Genomic DNA, 22,218 nt, shown 5'->3' with positions numbered 1-22,218 from the left:
TAATCATTGTAATTACATATATCACTGAAAGGGGCCAGATAAGGCACTGGTCCCTTTATTTCACAATGGAAAAGAGGGTGACCTGAGAATCAATGATTCACACCATCTTGTAGATGTGAAGAGAGACCTTTATTGTCCTAGGTGGCATCTGGCTTTCCTAGAGAGGAAAGGCTGCCCTTGGTCATTCCTCCTCTCCAGTAACAAGGAGCCTTGTGTAAAAGTAGGGTGTGAAGTAGATTTCTGCAGGGTTCACTGTTTACCTCATTCATATTGTGGGTGACAGAGACCTCTGCTCCCACAAAACTGACTTCAGCACACTAGCGGGTGAGGGGACAGCAAGAGAAGAGCTGGATAACTCCACTTACATTGGTTTAATATTTATTTGCAGCTATGGAATGCAGTGGTGGATATACACCTTAAGAAACAGGAGCCTTAAGAATCATTTGCTACTGAATCAGTGTAAAAAACGTAAAGTTCGGTGGCAAGGACCCAGAAGATCCAGCTGTCTTGGCTAAGCGGGTAAGGAGGTAACAGGAAATGTGCTGGTGGCACTGAGGGCCTCACAACTGAGAACTGTCACAGCAAAGAACTGCAACCAGCCAGTGACTTTCCACATCCTACCTCAGCGAGCATCTGGTCCCTGGACAAGGTTTGGGAGAGGCACTAGATCAAAAGTCTGTCTGTCTGTCCACCCGTACATCTACCCACCCACCCATCCATCATGTATCTATCATCTATCACCAATGAATCATCTGACAAGGTAACATTTCATTCTTTAACTCAAGTTGGTCCTGAGCTCTTGGCAATCCTCCTGCTTCAGCCTCCTGAGAGATGAGATGGATACTTAACAGTTTCTACTGAGAACTGACTGGAGTCAAGTTTTAACACAGGACACAGTGTATCCAGGTTAGTGATGCACAGGCTGTGGCTGTGTTTTTGTGTGTGTGTGTGTGTGTGTGTGCTTGTCACAGATCTCATGGTGGAAACACTATAGATGACAACTTGCTTCTTCCAGGCCACATTTTCAAAAGAACCCAAGCAAATATTTTAAGTCCTTTGAACTCAGAAGTTAATCTCCACTCCTCACTGCCCATCTTTTACATTCTGTAATTAATGGCAGCATGAGAACAGCTTTCCCTGAAAAGCCCTGACTACCTGTAGTGATTTTAAAAAAAAAAAATCAAGTGAGCTTGTTACATAAGGAGCAGTGACAGTTCTGAACCTTGAGGTTTACATGAAACAAAAACCAGAAAACACACACTACAATAAACACCTTATTATAGCAAAAGAAAAAAAAAAACTCCTGAATAAATGCCGACAACTTTTTTGCCCTCCAAAGATAGAGAGGGACCACTGGGACCAGCGAAGGAGACAGCTGTGGGCAGCGGAGGGTAATTTCCTGGACTGCTTTTGACTGAACTGTGGAACACCCTTTGAGTGGGCTGAACCATCCAGCAGTGACCCCGACGGACCGTAGACGAGTGTATCATCTATCCGTGCTGCAGCCCTTCGCTGCTCTCGGATCTCAGCTTCTCTGGTTTTTCTTTCTTTTCTTTTCTTTTCTTTTTTTTTCCACATGGGAAGGTTTAATGAAAGAAGAAGAGCCGAAGAGGAGAGGAGTAAAGTCCAGGCATGGTGGAGGAAAGTCGGGGGTGGGATGGGGAGAGAAGGGACAAAGGGGAAGAAGGCAAGAGCAAGAGCTTCTCTGGTTTTTCAACATGGACTGCAGCTCTCCAGGAATCCAAGCCTCCCCCACCAGATTGGATCTCAGGCATCTAGACTGATGGACAGAGGAGCTCCAGGATTCTTCCCAGTACAGACAGGGATGGTTAGGCTGTTCCCTACAAGCTAAGTCGATTTCAAGGCCTTGGCTCATTCTGTGGGTCCTAGAGTCTAGAGAACCTGAATGTATGACACATATCGGAAAGGAAGCTCAACACTCCTGAAGGCTTGAGCGGAAGAAAATAAAAGGCTTGAAAGTCTCAGATGTCTGCACATTCTTTTGCCAGCACCTGTTTTGGGGCAACTCAGTATGTTTGGAGGTGTTAATTAAGAATTCCTTATGGATAGGGCTTATGATATGGCTGGCCTGTGTCATGGGCTTTAAGTGTTCAAGTCTGCTGAATAACCCAATGCTCAGCGGACCTTTGAGTCCAACCCGTTCGTTTGCTTCCCAAAGCACTTACTTGGCCCTGCTGTCCAGAACTCAAAGGTCCTGTCTGCACCAACATGCCAGAAGGAGTTTGACATTTTTAAAAACAGCATATAGCTCAAGGCAAGGAATATTCGTTAACATTTATGAGTGTTTTGCCTACATGTGTGCGCACTGCATATATGCCTGGTGCCAGAGGACCCAAGGGGACACCAGATCCCTGGGACCTGCAGATACTGAAGGTCCAGAGCCTCAACATAGTTGTCAGGAACCAAATCTGGATCCCTCTAAGAGCTCAGAACTCCCGAGCCATCTCTCGATCCACTCAGAATTCTTTTATACATTTAAATAGCTTCCAAATGTGTTTTCAGTAATTTAGTTGTTATATGACTGTATTTAAGCAATTTGGATATAAAAATGTCCAAGGGCATTTTTTGACAGACAAAATTGCACAACGCCCAATTTTTAAAATAAGGTAGGCTATTTTATAGTGTTACTTAAGCTTTAAAACTCCAAAGATAAACTTGACCACCAATGAATAGAAAAGTACCCTTTTATTGAGGTAAGACAAATGTATTTACAATATGCCATTGTTAGAGTATATAATTTGACCATGAGACTTCTAAAGCAGCTGAATTCCAGAGAATTCTAAGGGAAAGGAAACATTGAAGTCTGTTTCTGTTACAGAAGATACATTTGAACATGACAGAAACACTTAAGGCTGAGTACCGGACCTTGTCCTCCATCTTGGGGGAATAATCAAAGTATGTTTTCTGTTTGCTTGTTTTCTGTTAAAGACAGAAGGCTCATTTCAGAAGGGAGTAGGGTTGAGGGAACTCACAATAGGGCTTCCAGAAGTCTGAGGGCTGCTTTGTTTAAAAACAGAGCCTCATGGTTCTGACAGAAAAACAGCGTTGCCAAGCAGTCCCAGGTCCACTGTAGATTCACTCCAAACTGAAAGCCACCTCAGCCCTCTACCTTTCTGAGGACTAGGAACTTCTCATGTCTTCTCAGGTCCAGTGTTTTCTGAAATCAGGCTGCTGAAAGGGGATGCTTGCTGTAGTGCAAAAGCCACTTTGATAGGGTCATGTCTACAAAGGAGTTAAATGGCAGACTCTTGCTCTAACAGGCGTGATATCTAGCCCCTGTCAATCATAGAGGCCAAAGCCTATTATAAATCTACAGGGCACCTTACACGGGCCAGTTCTCAAAGCACAGCACTGACACTTCAGGAAAGGTATGACTTTTTGAGGAACATCAGACACAACGCCAGGTCTTTTATTATCCCATGAGCTATTGAGGTAGGATTCTCCACTTATCGAGTTTTCACAGGTTACACCAAAGTTGGATGCAAGTACCAAACACGACAGTAATCCACAAGAACGAACCATCCCACTACAAACCAGTCCTTCCTTCCTTCCTTCCTTCCTTCCTTCCTTCCTTCCTTCCTTCCTTCCTTCCTTCCTTCCTTCCGTAGATGGGCAAGGCTGGGGATTCTCCTGGCACTGAGAGATTTAAGTGAAAACAACATTGTAATGTCCTGTAGAAATGGTCTGTAAATAAATACAATTTCCATTATGACTTTGTGCATTAAAAAGCTTAGAGACTGTTACAAATAAACAGTGCAATCATCAGTAAGACAAATCGTGCTGTGTCTGACCAAGGGCTCCTATGTCCCACAGGAAAGCCAACACCTCAGGCGAGGAAGGAAATCACCATTGTCCCTGTGGGGAACTGGCCACAGATGGGAACAGCATGCTTCCCCAGCATGGTGGTTAGGAGAAGCTACAGCCGGTTTAGTTATAAAGAGCGAGCTTTTACATGTCAACAGGGCGTCTTCCTTCCTAACTCAGGTGCGGAACAGCAAGGGAAGCAGATACGGTGCATGCTGATTTTTGGATATTACAACAAAGCTGAAAATAAGAGGAAAAATAAAGATTAAATAATTAGCCCTTCTCACAGTCACAGAATAAACCTTTCACATGTTACACACCTTCAAGGTCACTGTAAGTCATGAAAACAAGGTGAGAAACTATGGCCGAATTTCATTATGAACCCAACAAGAAAAACTACATCATGGCATGGGAGGACGCATGTGGTGTGTGTCACTTAGGATCCCAAAAACTGATTCCAATAGTCTCTGTAGCAGACTACTCCATGGTCAGAATGCTCTCTGCTCAGCTTCTGCGTGGGACAGATTGTATGAACACATCCAGGCCACACTTGAGAGATCTGAGCTTCCGGAGTGTTATGGAGTCAAGAAAGAATGTGGTCAGCTATGATTAAGGAAGTAACAGCTCAGAATGACCTCCGTGTATTTAAAAAAAGACTAGTTCATATTTTTATCTGGCTCCAAAATATTAGGATTCAAAAGGACCACAAAAGTTTTATTTTATCCATGTTTACAAAAAAAGTGATTCACACATGAAACTGGGCTTCCTTGGGCTGATACATGGAGACGACATAATCCAATCCAATCCAGGCATCATTAGAAACCCAGCACACCTAGATAGATCTGGGCCATCACAATGGACATCATAAAAAAAAAAAAAATCAAATGCCTAGTGGTGTTCCTGAATCTTCTAAAAAACAGTAACAGACACCATGTTGTCTACGAACGACCGTCTCACACGTTGCAGCAAGACTAAGAGACAGCCGTCTGACGTCACTAAGCGTTGCAATAGGCCGCGCCCTCTCCATCTTCGTTCAGGTCTCCGACCTCATGAGCCTGCTGCCGCTTCTGCCACAGCTGTCGGGACTTTGGAGGGCGTACGTTTTAAACTTCTGTAAGGAACTTTATACGCTAGTTCGTGAAATTTAACTTTGTGCTGAATATTCTTCAAAAGGGTTTTATAAATAATACAGTATTTAAATTCTTCAGTTCCCTCGTTGTTATACCATATTGTTGCTTTCTCCGACCTTGTCTACGAACTGTAAGGAGAAGAAAGACAGAGTTAGAGGGAACTCAAGCATTGCACAGCACTGACTGAGCCCTTTAGATGCTGGTTTAAAACATCCAGTTTTGCAGCATTTGCAGGAATTCAAGGCATGACTGACAGTCGTTAACTGGATGGTGCCCACCACCATCTTCTCAGATGTGTATAAAATTTTTTTTTTAAAGTCGCTTTTGCATGACATGTTATACACATGAATTTAAGGGTGAAACATGAAAAATGCAACACAATGAGTAAAATAATAAAAATGACACTGACACTGCTAGCTCAACAAAAAGAAAAGACTGAAATGCCAGCCACTCATGCAGTAATGACCCCAATAAGATATTTCCACTGACCATTCCTGTGGATCTCTTCTGGGCCTATGTGGTCTTTGGACAAACAGATTTAACTCAATTAAGTTCAGTAATTAACAACAGCTATCAACTAAAAAGATGTTAACTGAGCATTCTGGACAGCATCCTGAATGGGCAAAGACTGAAACACTCAGTGTTGCCAATGTAAACTTGTAATTTTCAAATAAGAACTTCAACGAACACTCATGTAAATGGTTATTAACTTTGGCTATCTGAAATCAGAAAGTCTGTCTGTCTTCAGTATCCCGATGGCAGTGTACCACGCTCAGTGGCAATGCTGCAATGGAGAGCACTGTGTGATAGCCAGCAGTGCCTCTGCCCTACGCTTTGCACTGCTACTTAGGCAACGACTGCAGATCCCTGGCTGCCCATGTACACAATCACAACAGAACTTGTAAGCGAGTACAACTACAGGTCTAAGTAAATCCATTCTCTGTAAGAGTCTCTACATTGAGTTTGGTAATAAGGACGAATGGAGCCTCGGTGCACCCCACCCCAAGCTGACATACCAACCTTTGAAATGATCATAAAGAGGTGACACTGTGGAGTCACAAGAACTTTAAAGTAAATTTCAATGGTTAAAAAACCCCAAACACCATATTTGTTCTTCACAGGTTACTGCAACTACCCAGGCTGTATCCAGAGGGCTCTTCTGCCTCTGAGACTGACATGGTGTGGAAAGGTTGGACTCACAGGAGTGCTCCTCCTTCTACAAGTCCTTTTTCTCTCTGCAGCTACTAGACAGACTCAGCAAGCCTTTTAAACGCCTCTCGGGCTTTCACCCAGTTGTTCTGCATGATCATGCCTGCGGCGGCGGCTCTCACGGGCTGCTCTGAGCCCGAAGCACCGCCTCTCCCAGCTGTCTCCAGCATCTCTGTAGTTCACCACTTCATTTAGTGTTCAGATTGAGAGAAACAGCTAAGAGGGAGTCATCTGGAGCTGTCATCAGACTGATTGGGTCTGACATCGGACACCGGCACCCTTCACTCATTCCCTTGGGGAAAATGTTTGTCATTTTTATCCTGAGTGGCAGGTGTTATGCTGGGCCCTGGGGAAGAATGGCTAAAGCCATTTACCTCTGCCCTGGAGGACTGTGGTCACAGGTCTGGAGCTCTCATTAAAAAAGGTAAATGGTATGACAGAGGTGTGTACAAAGAGGTTCTGAGAAGCCTCTGAGACCCCACAAGAGCTGGCAGTCCCCATGGCAGGTTAGTCTCAAGCATCCAGAGTACACCCCGAATACAGGAAGGGTTTCACCTATCAATTCATAAAAGTAGCTTAGCATTATCAACCCGAATAACATCAAAATAGAAAACAATACTAAAAATGTCATGTTCAAACAAAATGTCAGGTTTCATAGGTCTAAGAACGACTGGTTTCTGGTTTTCATGGTAACCAGGATTCATGTGACACAATCATTTATACCATAATTATGCGATCACATCAATGATGCAAACTCCCAGGGAAAAGGCTCACAATCCACACGTCTGGGTGGTTCTTACAAATGCACAGCTAAATGTGTGACTACTTACTGATCTGATTCCAGGGAGATTCAGGAGGGATCCAAGGACAGGCACTCTTCTGATAAAGCCAACCACCACTGGGAAAAAGCCCCTAGGAGCAAGACAAGGCAGTTAGGCCTCAGTGCTCCACCAGGAGGAGCCAACCACCAGTCAAGTAAGAGGAGCACTTGACTCACCAGTAAACCATTTGATCGCTGGTAAAATGGTGCCCAGAATATAATGGGACCTAGATGTGCTGTGATGAGACCACAGGCTTTCTGTTCTACTGCTGAGGACAGAAGCAGAGGGGAGGACCCAGAAGAAGGGGACTGTAGAAAACCAGGAACACAACCTGACAGTACACCTACCAGTGGGGAGGCTCACATTACGTCAGTTTCTGGTGTGGATACATGCCCACTCAAGTGACACGGCCTCTAATCAGTTTAACTGTGGATCAGTGAACCCACGAAACAAACACAATTTGCGAACGCTCTAGAAATAAACTGCATCTGGGTCTTAAAATGCAGTTTACAGGGATGAAAGTACCACAGTGAAGGACGGTCAGTAAGGGCCAGCTTTAACTCTGAACCCACAGGAATGACTATTATCACCACATGAGAACAGCTCAGATAGTTCAACTAAGCACATGCTTCAAAGACATGGAGGTTGCTTTCTTAGCAGTACTAAGCTCAAATGGATATTTAAAGGTATCTTTAAAAATACAATAGGTGGTGTCACATGCTGGTGCTGAGGGTTATATGTATTTGGAAAAAGAACCACAAAGACCTTTGACTCTAGATCTCAAACCAAGACTCCCGCAGAACAAACCAAACCCAACAGAACCGCAAGGGTTTTACTAGAAGCTTCTTTAAATCAGTAAGCCAATGTATTAATGCAGTTTACCAAGAAATGACGGCATGTCATTCTACACCGGCATCAAGGGCCAACTCTGATCTTTCGGCCTTCGTCTGTCTCTGTTGTCTTTATGCTTTTCCCACTTCAAATGGCGAGCAGGCAGCGTTTTCTCCTAATTTTATACTGTGTACCAAGCCTGAGCCTTTGTAATGTTTTTTTCTATCTCCAATTGTTCTTTCCTAAACGCACCCTACCTTTTTCCACTAGTGTGTATGTGAGCATGTGTAGCATGCAGCACATACTATGACGCGTGGAGGGCAGACATAGACAGCTTATGGGAACCAACTCTCTAATTCCACCACCGTAGGGCCTGGGGATCCAACGCAGGTCTGTCCTCAGCTCTGTGGCAAGCCCCTTTCGCCACAGAGCGCTCTCACTGGATCCTGACGTGCATGTCAGCCTGAGGCCTATTCTCCCAAAATGCCTTCCTGGCTCAACTGTTTCTGGCTTACAAATCTTTTGCGTCCTTCCCTAACTCTCTGCTGCAGACGCTGCTCTTTAGCCTAAATCTGGTAGACAATAAGCACCTCAGAGAAGTCTGCAGCCTCTTCTGGCTCGTGGCCCACACTCCCATGGGGAACTGCTCTCCTTTTTTCAGAACAAACAACAGCTTTCACAACTCTGCCTGAGCCCGTCAGTCAACCAATGTCTCCATGTGTTTGGCTTACAAGATGAGCCCTGCTTCATTCTTTAAGACTCAGCTTATCCAAATATTCCTTCTCTTTGGATAAACTCCTCCCTTACCATGCTCTTAGAATATTCTGTGTCCTTCCATGGTGACATGACATTATCACTGCATTTCTGTGATCTTTACAGTCTGCTTTCCATATCAGAACTGGTAGCCCCCCTCAGACAGGTTTGGTACTTAAGTCATTTTTATGTTTAGGGGACACTGTGCCTGACATTTTGAAAATAAAAACGAGCAGTGTTTCTGAGCACTGTCTTTTCACGCATGTACTCTGTTTTCTGGCTAACTTGCAGTGACCGGCATTTCCAGTGAGTTCAGTACTAGGTTTCTTACCATATGTGCTGCCGATGGGAAACAATTCACACAACAAAACCACGGTCCACATCCTACCCATCCTGTTACAAATAGCAAACCCTGTATACACCTTACCAAGGGCAAAAATGAATTCTGTAGCACTGGAGATATTTTATAAATTCTTCATTATCTCACATAGGCAGTCATTTACATTTAGGAAACTGCCTTTGAGTTGACTGACTTAAACTTATAATAAAAACAATGTAAACAGTGGCCATTCAGGAAGTGAGTCTCCCACACTAGCCCAACTACCTACCCCGGTCTCTGCAAACGTTATCTGAGACACTGGCTCATGACAGAAAAGAAGGACCTCACCTGAACAAGAGAAAGAATCCGTAAATTTCGAAGATCATGCCTATCAAAGGCCAACCAATAAGGACCACGAACACACCACCCAGGAAAAATCCAGTGGCTTTCACTTTGTGCTTCTGGAAGAAGAATCTGAATGTTCTTTCTAGACCAATTACAAAAGCCAAACCAGCCACAAACAGAACCTGGGAGAGAAAGACAATGCAACACACTGAAGGTTAAACACTGCAGAAGCCAGGAGACAGCTCCCTGGTGAGGGCTTGCTTGGTCTTTGATGTGCACAAATGCCAGGGCCTTGCACTTATGCCCAGCAGCCACAACAGGGAGTGGGGAGCGTGCTGATGCCCTGGCTACCCTCACCGGCCTCATTCTTTGTCTACCTCCATTCAAGGAAGGAAGGAAGGTGAAATGGGATAAGGGATCCACAGCTACAGCAGGTTCTCAGCTTGACTGGATAGGAAAGAAATGGCCTGTTTAAGCAAACAGCTGGCAAGTCATGGATGGCCAGCCTGCTTTAACTGTGTCCCTCCAATGTACTTCCTGATTCTACAATTGTCTCTGGGGTGTGGAGGTTTCTATGATGGAAGATTTGGGTGATGCAGACAACATTAGTTCAATGTGAAGCTCAGGAGAAGAGCCCAGCAGAAGTGATACGTGTGTGGATAAGAGATTATCCCTGAGCTGGTTACTCCCTCCCTCACTGTGTGTGAAGTACTCCCCCATTAGCTTTCCTCAGGAAAAATTACTCCTTACCAGTACATACCAAGCCCACCAGCTAAGTGTCACATCCCCAGACAGCAGTGCTGTTAATACCACCAGCTTAAAACAACAACTTTAATACCCTTTCTCTCTTTAGTTAAAATAGGCCACAGACTTCAAAACCATCTAGCATCGTGCAAGGACTTCTCCACCTGCTCCTAAGGGATTGCTTACTTCAGGAGCTCCTGTATGACCTCCAACACACAGATAGGGCAGGAGTTCCTGCACGACCTCCAACGCATGGACAGGTCAGTACACAAGCAAGGGAACAAGGCATGTTGTTTCGAAGGAGGTCAGTTACCGCCACAGCCAAGTATTCAAGAAAAGAGTAACTGACATTTATTTACCTGAGTGGGGCATTCGAGTGCAGGTTAGAGGCTATCTCAGAGGAGTTAGGTTTCTTCCTTCATCACGTAGGTTCCGGGTTGGTTGGTGACAAGCCCTTTACCCATCGCACAGCAAAACGACGTACGTTTTAAAAACTTTTAGGTTACCAAAAATCTGTCTATAGAGTTTAATCATGCCTTAGACATTCTCATTAAAATATTTTCATAAGTTTACTATGGCAAGGGGCTAGCAAGTCATCTTTCTTTTACATTTTGAGACAGCACCTTTTTCTGTAGCCCAGGCTGCATTAAATCTGTGGCGATCCTACCTCAGTTTTCTGTGTTGAGCTTCAGGCCTAAGCCACCATGCCTGGCTGGGTCAGCTGCCCTGATCTCCTATTCAGGGGTAGCACTCATCTAATTCCTTGTAAACCCCAGCACAAACACTATTAGAGTAGTAAACCGGTGAGAACCTTCTTGAGCCTATCTGCTAGTCACACAGAGTCGAGGGCTTCACTGGTGCTGCAAACAGTAAACTTGACAGTCATTTCCTACCACTAAAAGGCAACACGTTCCTAGTAGAAAAAACTCATGAGAATTTAAAAGGCACATATTCAAAGACTTACATTTCCAATCGCCAGCAGTGCTTTGTCAAAAAAGAGAATCATTCCAAAGAACAGGAAAAACACTCCAAATCCTGTTAAGCCCATGCCAATTTCTGCAACAGAAACCACATGGTTAAAGACAAAGAAGATCCAGGCCCCCGAGGACCCCACAGCCCCAGCACAGAGTGCTGCAGGCCCCAGGACTGCAGGCCCGGTTCTTCCAGCATCAAGATCTTTACCAGGGTGAGGGAGCACCACTGGATCTACAGCCAAATGTAAGTCAGGAACAGAGGAGAATGCCCAGTTCTCAGGCAGGAGAGGAGACAGGCCTAGATTCTAAACCTCTGCTTATATATCATTTACCTCTTAAAAACCCACTCTGGCCTTAGACTAACACGCACAGGCTTTAACTATTTATCACCTACAAACTTTACACTACTAAAGTCTAAAGTCTAAAACTAGAACCTGGAATCCTAACCTAGCTTACACGCTTACTTCTTTACCTAGAAACTAACACTTGTCAACCACTACGAGAGACCAAGGGCTGCGGTAGGTACTGAATTCAGTGGTGCAGTTTAAATGAAGCCCATCCTGCATAAAAATGCTGTATTGGCCTTGTATTCCCTAGGCATTCGTTACCTTTTGTGTGAGGCCAGACTCACTCCCGTGAACGCCAGCCACCTCTCAGTCACATGCTTTAGCTGTTAGAGGATGGCTTGCTTTGTTTTGTTTTTTTTTTTTTTTTTTTGTTTTTAAAAAAGTCGTTGTTTCCTGACCTGTTATTATTTTCCCTTCAGCTCTAGAGAGCTAAAATCCAGGCCAGTTACAACCCGCCCTCTCACACCAGGGGTAGGGGAGGGACAAGGGGAAACAGAGGGTCTGAGGAGCTGACACTTTATTACCTTTACCTTTCTACAGCTCCATGTCCTAAACTTTTTGATATATCTTCCATTTTGATTCTAAAATTAGTCTGAAAGAATTTACAAGCCTATTCTAATTTAAATGTATTTCAGATGCAAATACCAAAGGAATACTTTCTTGTTCAAATGTCTCAGGAAAATTTCTTAAAACAATTATTTAGGTGTTAGACTCTAATTTCCTAGAGAAAAACATGGAGGAAGGAGGAAGTGAAACTCTAGTAACTAGTACTTAGGAGCAAATCATAACAGCCCAGTCATCTGCATGTGACTACCTTCTAGTTCACAAATTATCTTAATTAATCAACATCCAAGATGTTCATTTATGAAGGAAATCAAGCTGGTAACATGCTTGTTGTATAAGCATGACAACCTGAATTCAGATTCCCAGCATCTAAATAAAAAGCAGACGTGGTGGTTCAGGCTTGGAATCCCTGAGTTGGTGAGGCAGAGACAGGGAGTTTGAAGCTCACTGGCCAGGCAGTTTAGCCAAATCCGTGAGCTCCAGGTTCAGTGGTAGACCCTGTTATCCGCATGTACATACATACATGTATGAGTGAATGATGCAGAATGATTGAACAAGATCCCAATGTCACAAAGTGCACACACACATACAAAATAAAAGCATCCCTCAAGTTTAAAGATAATGGGAGGAAACTATATGGAAACAGTTCCTGTGCATCTCTAACTTGTCAGGAGTCAGGCACTACGAAGAACTTCCCAGAGAACATGCAACCCTACCAGCATCACTGGAATATAGTTAGAATCACATCACTTAGGGTTGAAAGATAACATATAGAGAGGAGATTTAAGCTGCCCCAAATCAAACTATGGCTAACTATCTAGTCTATTTTAGCCATTATAAATATTTTTACCTACAGTTAAAAAACATACTTATTAAACTCAAGGGCACTGGAATGTGTAAAACGTAAGTGATTTAAATTTAATCGTAGTCTAGAACAACCCAGTAGGTACCAGACCTTTTAAGAGTTAGCTGCAGTGGAAAAGATACCCCCATGAGGCTCTTCACAGCTCAGTGTGCCCACGGTGCCTCAGGATTCCTTTAACAAAGTTCTGAGGCACCCAGTAGCAACACAGACTCCAGTTTCCCATGAGCAGCCATTCCTGGTTGCTGTACACAAGCATCAGGGTGGGAAGCACCAGGTCACAGGCAGCAGGGAAACTCCAGACCTAGTCTTCTCACTCCACAATCCTACTACAGCCACGGTTCATGAGGTGTGGGTCAGAAGGGGACAGCTGCCTGTGGACTCTTTTGCCACAATGGCACTGGTCCAATGCTGCCAGGAATCCCCCATGAAATGGGTCAATCCCTCATAACACCCCTTTCTCATCTCCACCTTTTCCTTTGTCCCTGTCCCCATCCATCTGCAAGTTCTCTGAAGTCAAAAGGCCCACATGGTGCAGTGCTCATCCTGCCTGAATCATACTTGGGAAAACATAATCTATTTTTTTTTCTGCCCATCAAAAATCAAGCTTGGTAAAAGCAACCTGAGATATTAGCTAACATAAATAAAAGGCATACTGAAGACATTTTCTAAAGAAAGACCAGTTCAGCCCACTGTCAATCACAGCTGACATCTTAGTGATGTGGGCACCTTCACAGACTGAGAGCAGGCCCGTCCTTCCTCATCGCACCCTTTAAGAAACAGAAGAGTTCCACTAAGTAAAACAAATACCACAGCAGCACTTTACTTAATTTGACAATCCAGGTGTAAGCTGGGAGCTGCCCCATTCCATCTCCCTGAGTAAGTCTTGTCATTTCTTTAGGCCCTGCTGGGATGGGGAACTGGACTATAGTATCTTAAGCCAATCAAGAACTGTCATCCACCCAGCTCTGCTCAGAGCTTTATCAACCTCCTCACTTCTGAAAGCCATGACTCATGCTGGCACCTTTCTGGGATGCTACGGGTTCAACCCAGCAGTCAACAAAGACACAGAAACAATCTGAATTTGACTAGCTCTGGTTCCCTAACCACTGGCTGTAACTTACCATCTCACCTTAGACCACAAGTGAACATCACAGAATTCCCATCCCAAGAAATCTAGTAAAATGAGGGCAAAGCAGCTTCTTCTGCCCCAAATCCAATTCCTCACTGTGTTAGTTTTTTGTTGGAGAGAGATGGTCTCTGCCCTGTGCACAGGGTAGTTCATATGCCACAGACTTGTACCATCCCAGGATGTGGATGTTTACATCAAGTCTTCTCAGAAGCTAGTACTACAGTGAAAACAACAAAGGCTTCTGAACCAGTAATCCCAGGACCATGTCTTTTTCTGCCTTTGTGTGTAACTGAATATCTTACATGTTCTAATTCATAAATGGTCCAAGTCCGCTTTCCCATGCTCGTGTAAGAATTAAACATGTAAGTACTGAAAACTGCTCTTCAGGAGTATCCAAGTTGGTTTCCAGAACCCATACCAGGCAGCTAAAAACCGTCTGTAACTATAGCTCCAGGAAGATCCTCTCTCTCTGGCCTCCACATGCATGTTAAAGAAAACCTTAAGAAAATAATTAAGATCATTCTCATCTATATAACTACATGTTGCAGTAAACATGTCCATAAGACTGTTAGTAGTGAGAGTAGGGGAAAAAGGACACTTTTATTTCTGACTAGAATCAAATGAGCCTGACTGGACCAACAGACAACACCCCTGGGCTAGAGAAGGCAGCTGTACAATCCACAGTCAGACAGAGTGGACTGCCAGGGTGTGGAGGGAACCATAAGGATCTGTTACATTCCAGTGTGCCACCACTTGAATTTAAATCTTCAAACTCCACTTGAGAATAACTTCAAGGAAGGTTTTTGCCTCACTTTCAGTGCATCTTGAAAATCTAAGGTGACTATAGAGTTTAAAGAAACAAAGTTCATGGCGATGAGCAAAAGCGAGGCAAAAGATGTCAGTCATATCCATAAAAAAAATCTTTAAAAAGCAAACAGCTTTAAATAGAAAAAATAATTAAGATTGGCAAGAAACGGTAGAAAAGTGGAAAACGATGGAGCCAGGGATAACGCTCGGCTAGTCTGTAGAACACATGGCTGGGATGCTCTAATCTCTGTGGCCACTAGAAAGGCAAGTCTGTAAAGCTGCTCAGAGTGATGATAGGCAGCGACGGATGCCAAAATAAAACACGCCACAAAGTACAGCATACAAGACTAAGAAAGAAGTCCTTTAGCTGTAGAGACAGGCAGGATCGTTCATGCTTGTAATCTCAGAACTTTAAGAGACAGAGGCAGAAGGATTACAAGTGGGGAGGCTACCCCTGACACAATGAGCGCAAGGCCAGCCTCATTTACCTACAGTGTGATCCTGACTCCTAACCCAGAAATCTAAAACAGCAGCAGCTTCAATGCTCTAAGCATAAAGTGACTTCAAAATTAGTAAACTTGGCTGAAACTTAAACGGGCGGAAAACAGAAGTCCTTGCAAGTGAATTCTAGATGGGCTGGTAACAGTAGTGTCTGATCACCGCTCTCTACGCCCCCAGCCACCCCAGCCTTGCAGGAGCCTAGGCGCAGGCGGACAGCCCCATTCCCGCCACCCTGGAAACTTGGTCCGGCCGCGGCTCCGTGAGACAGAGCGCCGGTGTCATCCGGGCAAAGGCGGCGGCGCCACTTGAGCCGGGGCAGGTCCGCGGTCCACCCGTCGCGGCCCCCTCCCTCCCGCGGGCCGCCGCCCCACGCCGCGCTCGCTCCATTCATTGCGGGGTGGAGCAGAGGCTGCGGCGGGAGCACCGGCCAACGTGGGGACCCGGCAGCGCTTACTCTGGGTATCCGTGAGGGAGATCATGGCGGCGGCGGCGGCGAGAACCGCGGTGCCTCGGGGCCCACGCTGCGAAGCCTAGTCCAGAGAAGAGCCTCGGCGACGCTACCCGGGCCCGAGCCGCCACGTCTTCCGGAAACACGCAGCCGCCGCCGCCGGGCCGCAAGGCCGAGCTCCATTGGCTACGGAGAGGCCAATAGCACGCACTGTTGTTCGGATGTGCGCCTGGACGCCGCACCACACAGCAAATCAGAGAAGGTAATGACTTGTGATTGGTGGAGGGGGCTGATCCGGAAGGGTGGGCGCTGCGGGCGAGGCGGCGGGAAGGTTTTTACACGCGGAACAGCTGACAGGTTCGTGGCTGCGCCCGTTTCGGCGCGTGGGGCTGCGGCTGTCTTCGGGGGGTTTAGGAGCCGGGCGCCTCTGCCGTCTGCCGACGGTTTCAGGAGCCCTGGCCGCCGCGGCATGTGCTTCTGCCTCCTGTGGAGCCGGCGCGGTGGAGGGATGCGCTCAGGGTTAGCGTGCGTTTTCTTCCCGCACTGATGACCGCCGACCTGGTTCACGCTTTTGACTGACCGACCTTTTCGTAACTTAATTAGTTCTTGGGTGTATTTCGTGCTGAGATATCTTTTGCTGCGAATTTACCTAATTTGGGCAATGGGCAGGTTTTTGGCAGCAAGGTCCAAAGAAATATTTGAAAGAGTGGGAGGAAATGGATTTAGATCGTGTCTCTCCTAAGGGAAGAGGGAGAGCCTGTTCTCAGGTTCTGGAAAAGACTTTTTTGCTAGGCTGTTTACAAAAGTGGAGAGTATCAATCTCTGCCCTGTTAGAGGATCTTACAGCCCATAGACCGAATGTTATCACTCTAGGAAGTGTAAGTGATAAGAAGATGCTCTCATACACGAGGAAGGAAGAGTCTTGACTTAAACCCATCCTTAAATGTCCGATAGTTTTGTCCTTACTCTTTAATCAAGGCTTGTCTGTCTTAACAGCCTTGTACAGGAAGGGTACAAATTCGATAAAGGAAACAGTCCAAGTGAGAATAGATGTCTGCACAATCTGTCTTTGGAGAGCACTCTTATATTTAGCAAAAATATAAAATTAAACAAAATATAATGTTCTTTGTTTTTATGTAATGGTGACAGATGATTATTAACTGAGCAAAACAGTTTATTGACACACTGAGATCCTGACTCCTGATCCAGAAAACTAAAACATCACCCCTAATAAAAGCCAGTGTTCTAACTGAGCGCACAGTGACTTAGCAAACTCAGTTGAAACGTAAACAGGTAGAAAACCTAAGTCCTTGTAAGGGAATTTTGGGCAGGTTACTAACCTACCCAAATAATTACTAAAAACACAATATTAAGTAAAATATGACATGCTTTCTCATTTTGTTTTTATGTAATGGTAACAAATTGTCATTGATCAAAAATAAAAATGTTCGTAACAGTTCAGGGAAGTGACTATTCAGGCCTAAGCTTTAAACCATTAAATTTTAATATAAATCAAGTTTTCTTCCACTTTTAACTGTCCCAGATTCTTTTAAGCCAGCAGAGTACTAGTGTGCTCCCCATCCCCATCCCCCTCTGCAAGTGAGCAAATTTTACAGAGAAATGGAATAAACTCCCTGCAAAAAAAAGAGAGAAAGTTCTGAAAATGACCTGCTTAGAATACTAATTTCTTTTAAGGATGCATTTAACTGTAACTCTCTAAAGCAAGTGCACAGTGAACTGCTAAGTGGTTTATTTATTTATTCATCTATCCACTTATTTTTAAAAATCTATCCTACTTCTTGTTTTTACGATGAGTCCCGCCAGGCACGGCCGTGCATGCCTTTAGTTTCAGCACCCGGGAGGCAGGCGAGTTGAGGCCAAGAGTCCTGCCACCCCGGTTTTTAAGGCAGAGAGAAAGACATAGAGGATCAGTATGTCAGGTTGCTAAGGCACATGTGATCCTGGCGTTGGAACTATTTAATATTCTGCCTGTTCGGGGAGTGTTGTTGACACTCTGTTTGTTCTGTTTGGCACCAACATCTATAGGATTTCTTAAAAATTATATTGCTCTATAAAGTATGTAATAATGCTCATTGACTGAGCATTATTGATATAATTGATTTTGTTTGATTGGTGGTGCTAGAGATTAAACTCATGACCTTGTAGAGCTGAACATGCTGAAGCCAAAAGGCAAAGCAAGCAGAACTAAGACATAAGAGAGTGGAGAAAGACGTGTTTATTGCCACCAGGAGGCATGGAGAGAGCTTCCGGAATCATTTGACAGTGGTGCTCTCCAGGAACAAAGGGAGAGAAGTGGTTGGGATGACTGCTCATGTTCGTGTGGGGCAGAAACACTGGGGAGCTTCCATTCCCCCAGGTACTCAGGCTGTACCATAACAGTTCTAGCTGCCAGTAATGCACACACGGGAAGTGCGTTGCACAGGCCTCTGCCCCTGAAGACACCCCCTTTGCCCAGTCACTAATGCCCGTGCATGCTAACAGGGCCCCTGCCGACCTCGACAGTACTGCTGGTGGACATGTTACCATATTTGTTCTCTCACTTCAGAAGGACGTTTGGATCTCCGGTTCAGTTTTAGAATGGCTTCCATCCCAGGTCAGTGGATGTGGTTACCCTTTGTGTATTACTGTTTTTCTACTTCGATTTGCCTTTTGATATAAAAAGTTAGAAAAATCTTGATTCTAGAAATGATTTTGTTAAGGCTACTTTATTTTTATGTACAACAGAATTTCCCACGTGAGTACTAGTAAGCAGACAGGTCATGGGTGATCAGAGCGTCTGCACTGTGTGACTGCCATTGCTGTTCATCTCCAGAACCTTGTCACCACCCACATGTGGGCAGGCCCATAAAACTTGTACTTCCCCCCTCCAACCCTGGAGAGTTACTGTTCTTCCTCTCTGAACTTGACCTGTTTGGGGACATTATACACAGGGGTGTTTGTCTAACCTCATATGGCATTATGTCTACAAGGTAATTTGTGTCAAAATATAAAGTATTTTTTCCCTTTAATGCCAGTGATGTTCCGTTGTATGTAATGTGCTGTGCTATGTTTTGTGTGTCTTTTTATTTGTTGTGGAATAGTTGATGTTTTATTGTTTTTAACCAAATATGACAACTTGGATTTTTAAGTGTGCACTTGTGTTTGTGTCTGTGTGTGTGAGAATAGGTGTATGTGTGCGTGTGTGCGTGTGTGCGTGCGTGTATGCCCATGTGTGTGTGTATGTGTGTACGCGCACACATGTGAGAATATAGGTATATGTGTGCCACAGCATTTGTAGAGAGGGCAGAGTCAGGTCACTTTCCTCAGGCTATCAGGCAAGCCCAGCAAACATTACCTCTCACTGGCCTTATCTCTAGTTCTTTTGAGTGTACCTAGAGTTGGACCCACTGATGAATGGTAATTTTGTGTTTGATGTTTCCAGGAGCTGGTGCTGTTTTGCACAGTGGCTGCATTTTATGTTCCCGTCAGCAGTGCGTGAGGGCTCAGAGAATGCTTTTGATTGATGTCTAGGAGACTGAGAACATACAAGGAAGAAAATACAAGTCACTCATAACCCCACAGCTCCAGTTAGCATGAACACGAATCGGCATCAGCTTTCTTAGCTTTCAACCACATTTTTAATGATTTGTACGGTTTTGGGATGTGATTAGAAAAAAACAAATATAGACTCCAGATGTGGTACTAAAACTTTTATGATTTAATAGGTTTTATTTCTTCCATTAATTTATTCATTTTACATTCTCCCACTTCCCTCCTCACACAATGCCTGAAATGTGACATTGTTTTAAACTGACCTTATTTGACCTTTTGGTGTCTCTGTCTCTGTCTGTCTGTCCCCCCGCCCCCTCTGATAACATAAAAAGTGCTACATTGGACCCATTGGGATCTAAATCTTTATATGGCCCTCTGAGTAGTGCCTTAAGTTCACAGAAGCAGTTAGTGCGTTATTGACCTTCCCCAGATCAGCTCTCACTGTGGTGATGTGTTTCCCTCCATTGCAGGTTTCACGTGTTCAGACTATGCTGAAATATAACATCTTGCTCTTGGTTCGATTGATGGGTGTCTGGCCAGGGCAGGAAACTTTTAAACTAGGGTGGTTTTCCAGTTTTTTTCTGGAGTGTAGTGGTTATGGCCTGCTGCATGCTACCATACAATACCAGTTGGGAAACAAGATTGAGTTCTTTTTAGAAAAACATTCAGAAGGGTTTTTTATCACTAGACACCACACATCGCACACCACACAAACAGGCATACAATGTTATAGTTTGCCTAAGTGTTAAGTGTTGGCTTTGTCTGTTCTCACATCCTGTAAGTTGGTAATCAGTAGTAATAATTTGTTTAGATCCTTTATTCTTGGTTAAGATGAGACTAACGGTGCTGCTGAACAGAGGTACAGTGTGGGTGCGATTGGATTCCACATCTATTTTACCTGCCCTGACTGTAGATCTCCCATGGGCTATGGTTTAAAGCTAATGAAATAATGGAGCAGATCCATTTTAAGAAGTTAGTCTATTTTGTCTAGTATTCTGCCCATTCGTTGACCCATACTTGAAGCACCCTCTGAAATTGACTCTGGCTTGTGGCTTTTATTTGGTAGGAGGAAATCATTTGTTAATTTCAGGTTGGCACATTGTTAGAATATCTACATGTGAACCACAAATTTAGGAACACTGGTTGGCGTATGAACCACTCTCTTCAACATGCTCTTGAGGTGGAGTAGCAGTACACGCCCCGTGCTCTTGGCCATGCTCTCCTCCATGGGTTGTTGATGTCATTCACTGAGTGTTTGCTCTCACCTCCTGCGACCTGTGTCGTAGAGGTGAGCTTTGGAAATAGTAGCATTTTGAGAAAAGTCTCAGCACCCAGATTTTCATACATTCTCGTTCATCAGGACTTTGTGTAGGGGTCACAAGTGCTGACTTTGATGCGTGGGTTGACACTAATACCTGGGTCAGGCAGAATTTGATCAGAGAAGCAGAAGTGCCAAGACTATTGAAAGGATTTACTGCAGTGATTAACCCTTACTTGACCGTGGGAAGTAGTTAAGCCTTCTTTCTATGTTGTCTGTGGGATTAGGTCTGAGGTGTCTGAAAGGCATGCAGAATGAGAAGAGGTCTAAAATGTTGAGAGCAAAGGCAAAATAATCTCTTTGAAGATGGTCTGCTAGTTCTTATCACATGACCCACTCTCAGCTCTCACACAGTTTGGAAGAAGGAGGAGACTGTCACTGTCCTTGCACACAGCCTGGCTGTAGGTTTAGAGAACTAAAGGAGAACAGGCTCTGGAGGCTGTTCTGAGGTTACCTCACAGCAGTTCATGTCAAGGTGATTAGCCCTGATCTGACCCTGATCTAGATATGTAGATGCGGAAAGAAAGGTTTTCTGTTTCAGTTCTAAGGTCAGTTCTCTAGCACTGCTTAGAGAAGGGGATGCTGGTCAGTATGGTTCCACCCTGGCTAAGGCAGCACAGCATGTCCCTCCCCTTGGCCTCTGTTACTTAACTTACAAATGAAGGCAGTGGTACAGTCATGCTTGTGCCATGACACTCTCCCTTGTACAGCCGCCCAGAGAGATCACAGATTGATTTACTCATCTCAGTCACAGCCTGACATAGGAGGTTAACTACTAGTATTTTATGTTAGGTGTTTGGGTAATAGGAGAGGAACTAAGAAACTAAAACCAGAAAGCTACAAGCCTGGCCAAGAGGCAAATCACAAAGAGCAGGAGAAAGACATGGTGTGCAGATCCCATTCTTGGTGGTCAGTGGTCAGAGTTGGTGTTCAGAGCTGTCTTCTCCAGCTTCCTATGTGAGCTGTATCTGATTTGTTTCTGTGTGAAGACTAACCTTATTGGTATGCTTATTAGGGGTGCCATTGTCACTGTGTAATAGCTTAATCATAGAAATATATGGGGATGGTGAGAGGTGTCCCATGGACCCCTGTTTCAGACACAGTCCTACCATGTGGTAGTGACCCACCTCCCCCTTAGTAGTCGCGGTCACTTTCCTCAGTGAGCTCAGCTGCCTCTTGCCTTTGATTTCTAGTGTCTGAGGGCAGGCCATTGGCTTCCATCTTTTGAGCAACTGTTCTTTTCCTTGGTAGAAGCATCTTCTCCTTGATACCTAGATCCTCAAGATCTAGTTTTAAGGGTAGTTTAACTAGCAGCTCTCTCAAGAGTAGGAGGAACCCTGCTTCTTACTGTTGTGAATTGAGTCTACAGGAGAGGTATCAGTACTCAGTGATGTGGAGCAGACGTGTGTGCATGCGTGTGTGTGCGCGCGCGCGCGTGTGTGTGTGTGTGTGTGTGTGTGTGTCTATTGCACCCTTTAATGTTATAGTGCATTATATAATTTTATAAGGTTATATTGGCACTATAACTGATCTTTTGAAATGACTTTTTGTTACTCTCTCAGGATAGCTACTTCTAAACATTGAGGGGCATGATTTGGTCAGTGAATTCCCTAGAATTTCATGTGCTGTGCTGTGAAGTAGTTTGTGCAAAATATGAATGTGGTCCACAAGGCATTTTGTAAATGGCAGCGTTTCAGAGGAGGCAAGCCCGTGTGCAGGGTGAAGGCCGTGTGCGG

The 22,218-nt window shown here is 44.6% G+C and overlaps 2 protein-coding genes across 20 annotated transcripts in view; one reads left to right on the top strand and one right to left on the bottom strand.

Annotated features, from left to right (window-relative positions):
• Positions 1-2,687: 2,687 nt before the first annotated feature.
• Golt1b (golgi transport 1B) lies at positions 2,688-15,782 on the bottom strand. Of its 4 annotated transcripts, XM_039107914.2 has the most exons (6): positions 15,619-15,778; positions 10,942-11,033; positions 9,237-9,415; positions 6,995-7,076; positions 5,445-5,477; positions 4,994-5,083 (listed from the first exon to the last, which is right to left on the bottom strand). In XM_039107914.2, the coding sequence occupies exons 1-5, from the start codon at positions 15,641-15,643 to the stop codon at positions 5,469-5,471; spliced, it is 387 nt and encodes a 128-aa protein (XP_038963842.1). In that variant the 5' UTR covers positions 15,644-15,778; the 3' UTR covers positions 4,994-5,083; positions 5,445-5,468. The 4 variants fall into 4 exon arrangements, with proteins under 4 accessions (XP_063142444.1, NP_001107255.1, XP_038963843.1 ...); NM_001113783.1 differs by lacking the exon at positions 5,445-5,477 and having other exon boundaries at positions 4,513-5,083; positions 15,619-15,728; XM_039107915.2 differs by lacking the exon at positions 9,237-9,415 and having other exon boundaries at positions 4,945-5,083; positions 15,619-15,782.
• A 102-nt stretch (positions 15,783-15,884) lies between these two features.
• Positions 15,885-22,218, top strand: part of Recql (RecQ like helicase) — a 24,618-nt gene continuing 18,284 nt past the window's right edge. For 4 of the 16 annotated variants that reach the window (XM_063286166.1, XM_063286171.1, XM_039107702.2 and 1 more), the window contains exons 1-2: positions 15,885-15,969; positions 18,179-18,226. In XM_063286166.1, the coding sequence (XP_063142236.1) occupies positions 18,211-18,226 (16 nt within the window). In that variant the 5' untranslated portion in view covers positions 15,885-15,969; positions 18,179-18,210. Of the gene's footprint in view, positions 16,138-18,114; positions 18,227-22,218 lie in introns of all 16 variants that reach the window. The other 12 variants (XM_039107703.2, XM_039107701.2, XM_006237618.2 and 9 more) reach the window with 9 other exon arrangements.

This window comes from Rattus norvegicus, chromosome 4 (assembly GCF_036323735.1).
Source record: "Rattus norvegicus strain BN/NHsdMcwi chromosome 4, GRCr8, whole genome shotgun sequence".
Classification (NCBI taxonomy): Eukaryota; Metazoa; Chordata; class Mammalia; order Rodentia; family Muridae; genus Rattus; species Rattus norvegicus.
The sequence above is the reverse complement of the archived record's forward strand: the minus strand, read 5'-3'. Positions and strand labels throughout refer to the sequence as shown.